Source organism: Dasypus novemcinctus, chromosome 9, assembly GCF_030445035.2.
Source record: "Dasypus novemcinctus isolate mDasNov1 chromosome 9, mDasNov1.1.hap2, whole genome shotgun sequence".
Lineage (NCBI taxonomy): Eukaryota > Metazoa > Chordata > Mammalia > Cingulata > Dasypodidae > Dasypus > Dasypus novemcinctus.
Genome location: NC_080681.1, coordinates 32,445,551 through 32,459,516, shown reverse-complemented (window position 1 = coordinate 32,459,516; position 13,966 = coordinate 32,445,551). Strand labels below are relative to the sequence as shown.

Here is a 13,966-nt window from a genome sequence, read left to right as displayed (position 1 = left end):
CAAGAGTTATGTCTTTTCCTATCTCTTCCACTAAAAGATGTTAGCTTGCCCCCTTTTGAGAATAAGTGCAGGGTAGATGACAGGAAACATACATTCAAATTTATAAAACCCTTGAGGGGGTGTTTTAGTTTGCCTGCTGCTAAAACAAATACCTTATAATGAGTTGACTTAACTACAGGAATTTATTGGCTCATGGTTTCAGAGACTAGAAGGCTTATTTCCTTCCAAGGTCTGTTTCTTTTGGGGTTCCTTGGTTTTTCTGCCATGTGGCAGTGTACCTGGCTGGGCCTTCTCCTTACCTTTCTGGATTCCATTGACTTTTTTTTTTTTTTTTTAAGATTTTATTTATTCCACCCCCCCGCCCCCCCCCCCCCGGCACAGTTGTCTATTCTCTGTGTCCATTTGCTGTGTGTTCTTCAGTGTCTGCTTCTATTCTTGTAAGCGGCACCGGGAAACTGTGTCTCTTTTTGTTGCGTTATCTCCGTGCATGGGCTGGCTGCAATTTCTTTCGCGCTGGGCGGCTCTCCTTATAGGGCACACTCCTTGCATGTGGGGCTCCCCTATGCGGGGGACACCCCTGTGTGGCAAGGCACTCCTTGTGTGCATCAGCACTGTGCATGGGCCAGCTCCACATGGGTCAAGGAGGCCCTGGGTTTGAACCGTCGACCTCCCATGTGGTAGGTGGACGCTCCATCCATGGAGCCAAGTCCGCTCCCCTCCATTGACTTCTAGTTTCTGGCTGCTCCTTATGGCTTCTCCTTCCACACCCAGCTTCCTTTGCTTATAAAGACTTCAGCCATACTGGATTAATGCCCATCCTCACTCAGTTTGGTTACAGCTCTACTAATAGCATCTTTATAGGTCCTATTTACAAGTAGGTTCACACCCACTGGGACCTGAACATGCCTTTTGTGGAGGACATGATTCAGTCTTCAACAGGGGTTTTTGCTGTATTCAGTGAGTTTGTGTTTGTTAGTCTCATTAGCAATGTGATATAAAAGTACCCTTTTGATTTTCAGAGAGAAGGGCTCTTTGTTTTTAAAGACTTAAGTTAAATTGTTGTATTTGAAGAAATTTCAACTATTAATCTGAGTCTTTTGAGAAACAGACCCAATATGAGATGAAACAGGTAAGAAATGCATTAGGAAATGGCTGTCAGAGAAAATGAGGAGAGAGCCTGGGGAGGCTGAGAGAACCATCAGACTTTTATTTCTGTAAGTCAGAACCTAGAAGGAGGGAGGAATAAAGGAAGGTTGGTTCAGTAGAAGTGCCTTAGCCTGCAGTGCTCTTCTAGGAGGCCTTCAGGAAGTCCTTGAGCCAAAGTCACCTGTCAGAAGAGTCCCAGGTTCTGGGTCCCATACAACCAGACCAGTTTTCGTAGCCCTACAGTTACGGAGCGGAGCCGGGAAGCAAACCGTGGGAAGCTTAGCAGCTAGGACCCTTGGTCAACTTTGCTCCCTGTGGTTAGAAATTTGAGAAGCACATTCTCATGGTCTCTCGACTAATTTAAACTTTCTTTCATTCTTTGTGTGGAATCTATTATGACCTTCTAAATTATTAGCTTTTGAAGAGACATGGCTCTGTTAATGAAGGACTTTTGGGCATTCATTTACAAACCATACTTGGAGAAGTCAAAGAACTATAATACTTTTATGTTATCCTATTTGATGTTTACTGATTTTAATTATGAATGAGAAATTGTAAAAGGGAGACAGACCTCTTTTCCCCTTCAAGCCTCTCATATTTCCTCCTTTATCTATGTTAACTAATGACCTTACTTCCTATTTTATTGGGGGAAAAAAAAGCACCTGCGTTTCATAGTCCAAATTCTTAAGCCTACTCATTGTATTTTAGCTCCTATCAGTGAGATCATACAATATTTGTCCTTTTTTGTCTGGTTTATTTCACTCAATAAAATATCCTCAAAATTCCTACCTGTTGTCATGTGCTTCCCCAATTGATTTTTTCTTACAGCTGAATAATATTCCATTGTATGAATATACCACATCTTGTTTATTCATTCATCGGTTGACAGACACGTAGTTTCCATCTTTTAGCAGTTGTGAATAGTGCTACTGTGAACAGTGGTGTGCAAATAATCTGTTCATGTGCTTTCTTTCAGTTTTTCCGAGTATATTCCTAGTATCAGGATTGCTGGATTATATGGCAGCTTTGTATTTAGCTAGAGTTGGACTATGAGATGTAGGTTGTTGGGAGATGGTATGTGAAACGAGAAGGGAGAGACAATGCTGGATGTGTGTAGAATGTTTAATAAAGTCAAATGTAAATATGTGGTAATGATTGGACTTGATGGTAACACATTATAATGAATGTAACAAACACTTGATTTATAGATATGATTCTGGCTGAAGGGAGTAGTTTAGGGAGATTAATGTTAGTTGGAAGACAGCTAGAGGATGTTATTGGGAATGTATAAAATGTTTTTGGCAGTAGGGGAGGATTGTGGTTAATAATATAAATATAGGAATCTTCTACAGGGTGTTAAAAATTTGGTGATACATGGGAAAATATAACTAATGTAATGTATGGACTGTAGTTACCAACTGTTGCCGCCAGTGCTCGTCGAGGAGCGGCCTGTGGCCTTGCGAGGTAAGGATGAAGAGAGCACCATAACACACAGTAACCGCTCTGGAGGCGCAGGCTCGTGGCGCAGGTCTGATTTATTAGGGAAGTGCAACAGCTTATAAGGGCTAGGGTGGGGGTTGAGGGGAGTGTGGCATGCACTGATTGGCTGGGCATAGGGGACGGAGTGTATAGGTTGCTCGCTCTTGTTGCTGGGGAAAGAAGCAGCTTTCAGGTTGGCGCACGCGGGAACGTAGTGCGGGAAGGAGCTATCCAGCACCGGAGGCCATTTTGGTACAGGCTGAGCCATCTTAGGCTGAGATGTGCTGCCTACAACAACCAACAATATTGTAATATTTTTGTAGCAGAAGCAAAGTTGGTACTGTATTAATACTAAAGGTTAAAAAAAGAATATGAGATTTGGTTTTGTAAGACGAATATGATAAGCATTTTTTTGTCATTAATAAAGAGACCTTGAGTACGTTATTTAATCTGTGTTCATTTGTATGTCTTTCTGAACACTAGAGGAACAACTGAGTTAATAGTAGTTGGAATTAGATGAGGTGAAAGTGCTTTGATAGAAGTTTTTAGGAGTAATACATCCATAACTTGTTGAGATGCCTTTTTCTATTTTATTTTTTTGAATTTGAAATAAAGTTTTTTTAAAAAAAGAATAAAGAAGAAAATTTCCACAGGCTCCTTCTACCACATCTACCAGGCTATCTATACCTGTGTCCATTTACTTTGTCTTTTTTTAAATTTTTATTTCTCTCCCCTTCCTCACTCCCCCCCCCCCCCCGCCCCCAGTTGTCTGCTCTCTCTGTCCATTCGCTGTGTGTTCTTCTGTGACCGTGTCTATCCTTATCAGTGGCATTGGGAATCTGTGTTTCTTTTTGTTGCGTCATCTTGTTATGTCAGCTCTCCATGTGTGCAGTGCCATTCTTGGACAGGCTGCACTTTCTTTTGCTCTGGGCGACTCTTCTTACGGGGCACGCTTCTTGAGTGTGGGGCTCCCCTGCGTGTGGGGTTCCCCTACGCGGGGGACACCCCTGTGTGGCATGGCACTCCTCGCGTGCATCAGCACTGCGTGTGGGCCACCTCCCCATGGATCAAGGAGGCCGGGATTTGAACTGTGGGCCTCCCATGTGGTAGGCGGACACCCTAGCCATTGGGTCAAGTCTGCTTTCCTTGCTTTGTCTTCTGTTTATTATAATTTAACTGCCCATGCTCTTAGCAAAGGCCAATACCTGTACTTAACTTCACATCCTCTCTTACCTACCCAGTGCTCACTGCTCCAGCAGTTTTCTCCTCTTTCTTCTACATTATCAACGTTCCTTTTCTTTTTTTTTTTTTAAAGATTTATTTATTTCTCTCCCCTTCCCCCCCCTCCCCCGACAGCCCGGTTGTCTGTTCTCTGTGTCTATTTGCTATGTTGTGTTTGTCCACTTCTGTTGTTGTCAGTGGCATGGGAATCTGTGTTTCTTCTTGTTGTTGTTGTTGTTGAGTCATCTTGTTGTTTCAGTTCTCCACGTGTGCGGCGCCATTCCTGGGCAGGCTGCACTTTCTTTCGCGCTGGGCAGCTCTCCTTATGGGGCGCACTCCTTGCGCGTGGGACTTCCCTACGCGGGTGACACCCCTATGTGGCAGGGCACTCCTTGCGCGCATCAGCACTGCGCATGGGCCAGCTGCACACGGGTCAAGGAGGCCCGGGGTTTGAACCGCGGACTTCCCATGTGGTAGGCGGACTCCCTAACCACTGGACCAAGTCCTCCGTCCTCTCCTTTTCTTTTTAATTATTTTCCACTAGCATATATTCTTGATATTATTTATCCCATCTTAAAAACCTCACTGTCTTTAATTTTTATCCTTTATGTCTTCTCTTCTTTTAAAGCAAAATTCCTTGAAAGTGGTGTCGACTTACTGTCTTCAGTTTTTATGTAATCTTTAGCAGTTAGTGCTAATGTGAGTCACTAAGGTGGGATAGCGGAGAAAGTCATGGGAAAGAGATATCAAAGAACTGAGGGTAGGATATTGGAAAGATCAATCCAGATGGATTTTGGAGTCAGTAGGGGCTTAGTCTAAACGTTCTTCTAATTTTTTAAATTAAAAAAAAAAAAAAAAGTTAGACTTTTCCCAAACACACAAGTTTGCATCTCTCTTCAAAACAAAACAAAACCACAAGAAAACAAATCCAGATACTAAAGTTGATTTTTAAAATCAGCTGTAAATATTCCTGTTTATTTTGGGAGTAGGATTGGTTTCTTAGTTCCATGAGACTTGAAAAGTTTCCACAGTCTCATATGAATGAAGGAGGGAAAAAAAGTCAGTTATGTTAGATCTTTAAAAACGTTCTTGGTAATAGTTTGTATTCAGAAGTGCTGGAGAACTTTGGCAGAGAATCAGAGCCATAGAGTAAGCCCAAACTAGGACAGCAAAGTCATTATTTTGCTATTTAGTGAAGGTAATTCTTTTATTAAACGGTGACCCTTGGTGCTTTACCAAAAGTGCTTTATTGCAACTTCATTTGGATGCAAGACTGTGTCAGAGTAATTAGAAAAACAAGGATTGAACTTTAAATAGTCATTTCTCAAAAATCACAACATTTTGTGATATACAATAATTATTTTCAATTATGTTACATTAAAATATTATATAGATAAAAGTAAAAAGATTTGAGTAAAGGTACTATTTATTATGTTACCTGTTTTAACAATAGAACCTTGGAGCAAAGTATAGTGCATTCTGCATACAGTGTGGACATTTAAGTTAATGCTGATGCCCCCTTTAATTTAGATTGTTTTACTTGTGTTCCCAAGGGAATAAGATAACTTTTTAGATAAATAAAATTTTACAAAATTTTGAAAGAATGTTGGAAGGAAACTGGAAATGAGAACTTTCTTGTGTTTAAATATGAGATAATTGAGATTTAAATAAGAGTTTACCACTGAGGGAGAGAAATGTTTCACAGAAGTTGTGGTAAGAATGAATGTGTTGGGAAAGGAAGTGAGGGAATAATTAAGGCAAGGAAATGAAGTACTCAGATAGTAATCTAGAATAATTCCATTGGAATAAGACTAGTGCTAAATGTAGAAAGAAAAAGGAAGTGAGGATAAGTTGCCTGGTTTGATGACTTGTTATTTTTCTGTATTTCTAATCAACTGATGGTTTCAAAATACTGCTTAGGATCCTTTACCCACAACCTTTTCTCTTTAGAGAATTTGTTGGCACAACGTAAGGGAGAAGTCTGATCTCAAACTTTGAAACTAAAGGGACTAAAAGTTATTATCTTTGAAGAACTAAGGCTTCATGATCTTGATTCTTTTTTTTTTTTATTATTTTTTAAAGATTTATTTATTTAATTTCCCCCCCTCCCCTGGTTGTCTGTTCTTGGTGTCTATTTGCTGCGTCTTGTTTCTTTGTCCGCTTCTGTTGTCGTCAGCGGCACGGGAAGTGTGGGCGGCGCCATTCCTGGGCAGGCTGCTCTTTCTTTTTCACGCTGGGTGGCTTTCCTCACCGGCGCACTCCTTGCGCGTGGGGCTCCCCCACGCGGGGGACACCCTTGCGTGGCACAGCACTCCTTGCGCGCATCAGCACTGTGCATGGGCCAGCTCCACACGGGTCAAGGAGGCCCGGGGTTTGAACCGCGGACCTCCCATATGGTAGACGGACGCCCTAACCACTGGGCCAAAGTCCGTTTCCCGGTCTTGATTCTTATACCTTAATTTAAGAACTTCCTACTTTATTGTGGTATTTAAAATCATTCCTTGATTGTCAGTTATCTTCTCTCATGTTTCTGGAGTTGTTTTAATAAACAATAACCACTTTAGCCTTAATAACCACTAAGGCTAAAGTACATCTTGTCAGGAGTGTTGTAAAGAGAGTTTTAAGTATTGAATGGGTATTGGATTAGGCGATTTTAAATTTCGAGATGATTAATTTGTCCTTTCATCAAAGCTCTCCAATGAGCACTGGAAATTTTCAGCCTTATTCATCATTCCTACCCCCTCCCACCCCCCCATGGCTCCTTATCTGTCTGCTCCTTGTCTCTCCTCATTGTGTCCACTTATTGTCTCTGCATCATTTTTAGGAGGCCAGGAACGGAACTGGAAACAAAACCAGGAACCTCCCATGTGGGAGGTGGGTGCCAAACGGTGCTGGTGCAAAATACCAGAAATTGGTTGGTTATAAAGAGTATTTATTTGGGGTAGGAGCTTACAGATACCAGGCCATAAAGCATAAGTTACTTCCCTCACCGAAGTCTGTTTGGAGCAAGATGGCTGCTGACATCTGTGAGGGTTCAGGCTTCCTGGGTTCCTACGTTTCTGGGCTTGCTTTTCTCTGGGTTCAAGGTTCCTTTCTTCTTGGGCTGGCCTCTCTTTCCTCTGCGTGCTGACTTGCCAGGGCTCCAGCTTATGTCTTCTGCCTCAAACTCCATATCACAACTCCAACATTAGAAACCCTTGCGTCAGAAGTTCTGTCTTTTCCCATGCCTTTTATCTGTGAATCCCCACCCACCAAGGGATGGAGACTCAGTGCCCGAATGATGTGGCCCAATTAAAGCCCTAATCATAACTCAATCATGCCCAGGTACAGACCAGATCACAAACATAATCCAATATCTATTTTTGGAATTCATAACTATATCAAACTGCTGCTACAGTGCCCTACTTCTTGAGCCACATCGGCTCCCCTATTCATCAATTTTAACAACAGTAATTTACAACAGTTTGTCATTTGAATACTTAGAACATAAAACTGGCAGTGGTATTAAGAGTTAATTTAGCCAGTCTGTTTTTATAAAGTTTACTTTTTAGAGTTGTTGTAGGTTTACAGAAAAATGAGAAAGTACAGAGTTCTCATATATTCTTCCTCCTATTCTTTTTCCCTGTTAACATTTTGCATTAGTGTGGTACAATTGTTGTGGTTGATGAACCAATGTTATTATATAATTATATGATTAACTAAAGTCCATAGTTTACATTAGGGGTCACTCTTTGTGTCATACAGTTCTGTGTTGTTGGTTTTTTAAAATTTTGATTGTGATAACATATACAATATAAAATTTCCCATTTTAAATGTTTTTAAGTGTACAGTTCAGTGACAATTAGATTCATGATGTCGTACTACCATTACCAAACCTTTTCTGTCATTCCAGACAGAAACTATGAACCAAATAATTATTATCTTCTCATTCCCCACTCTTCCCCTGCCCCTGGTAACCTATATTATAATTTCTGGTTCTGAATTTGCATATTCCAGTTATTTCTTATATGGGAGATCATACAATGTTGTAGCCATCCCTTTTTGTTTGCTAGACAGCTATGGGCAAATCACTTAAACATTTTGGGCATTAGTTCCCATATTTATAGAATGAGAGGTCTGGGAGCATTAGTTACTAATGAACATTAGTTACTAAACTTACTTAGCAAACAATGTTGTGTTGTGGTAGAAAGAAAATGAGATTTAGAGTAAAAACTTTGGGTGAATTTCTTAATTTCAGAAATATGTGGTTTCTTCATTTGTAAAATGACCCATCAGTAGGTAACATCTGGTAATATATGTGAAAACTCTTTATAAACTCCAAAGTGCTGCCATACAAATAATTTCGTGATTCAATCAGCAAGTATGTGCTAGGCTGTCATGATGGTCATTTTTATCTCTAGATTCTTTTCTCTTTCTACCATTTGTTACCTCTTGAACCCCATAAATATACTTAAATCATTATGAGTAAATGAAGCTATTCTAAAGGTTGTTTGGAAACTGGTATGTAAAATGAAAAACTTGGACCTTGTTATCTAATGTTTTTTGAGACTAACTTTATATGAATTTCTTCTGCTTCTTTAAAGTGGGTCAGTTTATTACTCTGGGTGCTGCTTAAAGGAAAAATGTGACTTAAGTAAAATATCTAGTAAAATTACAGATTTTAAAGTGAAAATAGGTTCACTGAGTATTTTAACCTTTTATTATTTTTTATTTATGTGAATATATATTGTCTTTTATTATTTATATGAATATTGCTAAATTAGTTTCTCTGCTCATTTCCTTTCAAAATTTAAATCATTCAGCATTGAACGTGGTAGTATTCTATTTCTTAATGTATTATAATATGACTAGTTAAGCCCAGATGTTATTCAAACAATCAAGTAAAATTTACCTTAAAAACAAAAAGTGCTTTTCTTATATTTTAAATTTCATAATATTGAACCTGTATTTGACATGAATTCTTATTTGTAATTTGTGAATTTGCTACATGAGGTAAAAAGAAAACACACATGGCTATCTATTATGGTAATATTTAAAATTTATGTGGGATCTGTTTACTTAAGAACTATATAGTACAGGTATACTTAATATATTGCGGGTTTGGTTCCAGACCATTGCAGCAAAGTGAGTTACATGAATTTTTTGGTTTCCCATTGCATATAAAAGTTATGTTTATGTTATACTGTAGTCTTAGTGTGTAGTAACATTATGTTTGACAAAACAATGTACATACCTTAATTAAAATGTGACATAGAGATATGAAGTGAGAACATGGTTTTGGAAAAATGATGCTGGTAGACTTGGCTGATAGACTTGTTCAATGCAGGGTTGTTTCAAACCTTCAATTTGTAAAAAAATCACAATGTCTGTGAAGCAAATCATAATAAAATGAAGTATGCCTGTACAAAGATGGGGGGGCATAAGGCACTCTAGGGTATTGTTCCCCCACAGAATGCTTGGATAACTAGCAAAACTGGCAGAGCCACTTTTCTCAAACCCTCCAGAAAACAGTTAAAGTTTGCAGTAACTGGATGAGTGCCTGGTCAAGAGCCCTTAGGTTTAAAAATGGTACAAGTAGCACATGACACCCATGCAGGCCCCTTGTCCATCCCCTCTTCTGCAGTGTGGAGCTGGCCTGTGATCCCATTGTGGGTCCCTGGCCCTGTTCTTGAGGGAGCAGAGTAACCCCTATTCACCTACTGTGGGGTGCCTGTATGTCTGTGCCAGTCTATCAGATAGCATCCTGAAAGACTGAACCAAGACACTTGTCTCTGGCTCGTCCTCACATAACTTGCCCTGCTGGCAGTGAACTGCTAAAGTAGTCTAAGGCACAATTAAGTCACAGCAGCCTGGGGCAAAGGATTACCTGCTTTAAGATGTACCAATAGGGGAAGCAGACTTGGCCCAGTGGCTAGGGCATCCGTCTACCGCATGCGAGGTCCGCAGTTCAAACCCCGGGTCTCCTTGATCCGTGTGGAGCTGGCCCATGCGCAATGCTGATGCGTGCAAGGAGTGCCGTGCCACGCAGGAGTGCCCCCCGGTAGGGAAGCCCCACGCGCAAGGAGTGCACCCAATAAGGAGAGCTGCCCAGTGCGAAAGAAAGTGCAGCCTGCCCAAGAATGGCACCACACACACAGAGAGTTGCCGTAGCAAGATGATGCGACAAAAAGAAACACAGATTTCTGTGCAGCCGACAACAGCAGAAGTGGACAAAAAGAAGAACATGCAGCAAATGGACACAGAGAACAGACAACTGGGGCAGGGAGCGGGGAAGGGGAGAAAAATAAATAAAAATAAATCTTAAAAAAAAAAAAAGATGTACCAATAGTGCAAGGACCCTAGACTTCACTTTTGCCTTGGCTGATCTTTTTGATAGGAGGGCTAAACTCTGAAGGAGAGCAACAGCTAACATAGAGCCAATTTGCAAAGGCTTTGAAAGATATTTTTTGCATTGGTTGGTTTCTATTTGCTCCTAGGAAACCAGAAAATCTCTATCATGTCACTAGCTGGATACAAACTTAAGAAACAGGTAGCTAAGAGACCAAATTCCAGAGTTAACAAATTAAAATATTGAAATGTACAGTCTGCAGCAAAATATTACAAGACAAGGAAACAGAAAATGATGGCCCATTGAAAGAAATAAGTTGAAAATTCAGAAACCATCAACAAAGAAGAAGAGACTTTGGACATTACTGGGGAACAAAACCTCAATATGCTCCAGGAGATTAAGAAAAACAGGGAGAAAGAATTAAAGGATATCAGGAAAATGATATAGGAAAACTGTGAGAATTTTAATAAAGAGAAATTTTAAAAAGGAATCAAACAGAAATACTGAGTTAAAGACCACAGTAACTGAAATGAAAAATTCCCTATAGGGTTTCCATATCAGATAGGAGCTAGAAGAAGAAAGAATCAGAGAACTCAAAGATAAGACCATTTAAATGATTAAGGCTGAGACGCAGAAAGAAAAAAAGAATGTAAAAAAGAGCCCAAGAGACCTGTGGTAAAATAACAAGCATACCAATATATACATTATGGATGTCCCAAAAGGAGAAAAAGTGAGAAAGGGCAGAAGGGATATTAAAAAATAATGACAGAAACTACCCAGATTTAATGAAAGACATGAAATGCACATTCAGAAAGCCCAACTTCCTGCTTTTGTTTTTGTTTTATTAGAGAAGTTATGAGTTTACAGAATAATCATGGATAAAATACAGGATTTTATACGTCGTACAGCGCCCATCTGCAAATATTATACACTGAAAACATTTAGAAGCACAAATTTCTACCTTGTTTTAAAATGTTTCAGTGGGTCTTGACCCTATTTGTTAAAAATACAAAGATGTAATTAAAAAAAGATGTAATATTTTCAGATTTGTTCTTTGATTTCAAGAAGGAAGGAATTCAGAGAGCCTTGGTGACTTGTCCAGTCAAACTTGGGGTAAATAGCATAGCCCAAAATTTTAATCCAGATATATTTAATTCTGTTTAGCTAAACAATAGAATGCCTGCTGTTATGCCAGGTCCAGCGTTAGGCCTTTGGTGTCTACAGCTGAATAATATTCATGGCTTCTGTCAAGTGAATAAAATAGTAATTTTTTTGGAGCCTTTGGGTCCCAGAGAAAGGCCACTTATTCTAGTGTGAGAGTTCAGGGAATATTTTCTGGAGGACATAAAGCTCTGAACTGAATGAATCTCAAAGATTTAATTGCACAAAAGCATTGAGGGGAAGCTGTTGCAGCCAAGGGAAACCAAATGATTAAAGATACTTACTCATAATGTAGCAAGGTTTATGCTGAAAACCTATTTCTATGCCTTAAAGGGGATGAGAGGCGTATGGGGACAGCCAGAGAAGAGTCTAGGTTTTTCCTTACATATGTCATTGCCTCCAGAAGCTGGTTAAAATATATATAGTGGGTAGGAGGTAGAGGCAACCAGTATGTATCATTTAGACTCCCATGTGTACTCTCTGGCTTAGAGGAGAGCTGACCGGCCACCTGTTTTTGTAAATAAAGCTTTATTAGAACAAATATACACACAGATACACTTGTAGATAAAATTTTAGAATTTTCAGTGTGTTTTTACCTTTGTTTTCCAGGATCAGTTCGACAGTCTAGACAAGCATACACAGTGGGGAATTGACTTCTTGGAAAGATACGCCAAATTTGTTAAAGAGAGGATAGAAATTGAACAGAACTATGCGAAACAATTGAGGTAAGTTAAATTTTTTTCAGTTCTTAAAAATGATACTACGTATATAAACAGTTGAATATTAGATACTTTGTAAATAAATGTGATATTCCAGAGATTAAATTCTATATTTGTCAACAGAATTAGATTGAATCAGGTAATTTGAAAAAGAATGAAACAACAAAACTTTTTCTTTTGAATACTTTGAGATTTATAGGACAGTTAAAAAAACAAACAGTATAAAGATACCCAGATCCACCAGTTTTTAACATTTTACCTCATTTGCCATATCATTCTGTCTGTTCATCTATTTATCCATCTATCTAGCTTTCTATTTTAATCAATTTTCTGAACACTTGAGTATAGGTTGTATATATTGGGCTCTTTAAATACTTAATACTGTACCTATGTACCTTTCGTAAGGATATTCTATTATGTATCTACCTTAAGTGCAGTTATCAAGTTTAAGAAATTTAACATGTATATAAAGCTTATACTCTATATTCCATTTTTTCATATGTCCCAATAATGTCCTTTTGAGGTTTTTTTCCTCTTCCAAGATCCTGTCCAGTATTGAGTATTACATTTAATTGTCATGATCACTTTAGTTTTTCTTTTTTTTTCACTTGTGGAAACATATATACAGCATATGTCTTCCCATCCCAGCCCCTCCCAGACATACCATTCAGTGGGATTAATCATATTTGCAGCATTGCTGTACCTTTTCCATGATCCATTACTAGATCTTTCGCTTCCCCTGACAGAAACCAACATTCATTTTGCATTAACTCCTCATTGTCCCTCCTCCCCACCCCTGGATGCATGTCCTTTACTTTCTGTCTCTATGAGACAAGATATTTTCTTTGTGGTTACCTTGGAGCTTGAACTTAACATCCTAAATCTATAATATGACTGTTTGCTTTGATAGCAGCATAGTCTTACGTTCCTGTACTCACCTCCATCCGCCAACCTCATGTATTTCTTGTCAAAATTTATATGTTTATGTATTATAAGTTCCAAACCATTGATTTATCATTACATTTTATGCATTTGCCTTTTAGATCCTATAGATAGTAAAAAATGGAGTTACAAATAAAAAATTTAATTGTATTAGCATTTATATTTACCTATGTTAAAGAAAAAGAAAAAAAAAGACAAAAAATTTACCTATGTTGTTACCTTTACCAGAGATCTTTATTTCTTCATGTGGTTTCAATCTGTTGTTCTTCCCTTTCAACCAGTAGAACTCTTTAGTATCTCTTGTAGAATTGGTCTAGTGATGAACTCCCTCAGCTTTTGCTTATTGGGAATGTCTTAAGCTTTTCCTCATGTTTGAAAGGTAGTTTTGCTGGATATAGAATTCTTGGTTGGCAGTTTTTTTGCTTTTAACACTTTAAATATGTTATCCTATTGCCTTCTTGCTTGCATAGTTTCTAATGAGAAATTGGCACTTAATTTTATTGCGACTCCCTTTTATGTGACATGTTGTTTCTCTCATGTGGCTTTCAGACTTCATTATTGGCACTTGGCAGTTTGATTATAACATGGCATGGTGTGGGTTCATCCTGTTGATTTGAGTTTATCCTGTTTGGAGTTAGTTGATCATTAGATCATGTCTCTAGTCTCTATCTCTTGGCACTTGTTGCCTTAATCCTCAGGTTCCATTCAGTATTGTCCTCTCTATCCCCTTAACTTTAGATTTCGTATCTTCATACTTCAGCAGTTCTGGGGACTAATGATGGTCTTCTCTGTTAGTATCTTTTTGGGGCAGAGGAGAAAAGGAAGTAGAAGAAGGTAGAGGAGGGGAATAGAAATAGGAAAGAATACAACACTTAGCTTATTTTCACCAGAAATCCCAGCAAATGTCTCCTTTTGTCATACGGACCCTGGCTGAGTTATTATGTGCTTGTCCTGAACAATTCACTGATTT

General features: G+C 38.8%; 1 protein-coding gene across 2 annotated transcripts in view; it reads left to right on the top strand.

The window, feature by feature from the left end:
* Nucleotides 1-13,966, top strand: part of FNBP1L (formin binding protein 1 like) — a 131,004-nt gene that overhangs the window by 48,574 nt on the left and 68,464 nt on the right. For both annotated transcript variants that reach the window (XM_058303160.1, XM_071217244.1), the window contains exon 2: nt 11,945-12,060. In XM_058303160.1, coding sequence (XP_058159143.1) covers nt 11,945-12,060 — 116 coding nt within the window. The remainder of the gene's footprint in view (nt 1-11,944; nt 12,061-13,966) is intronic.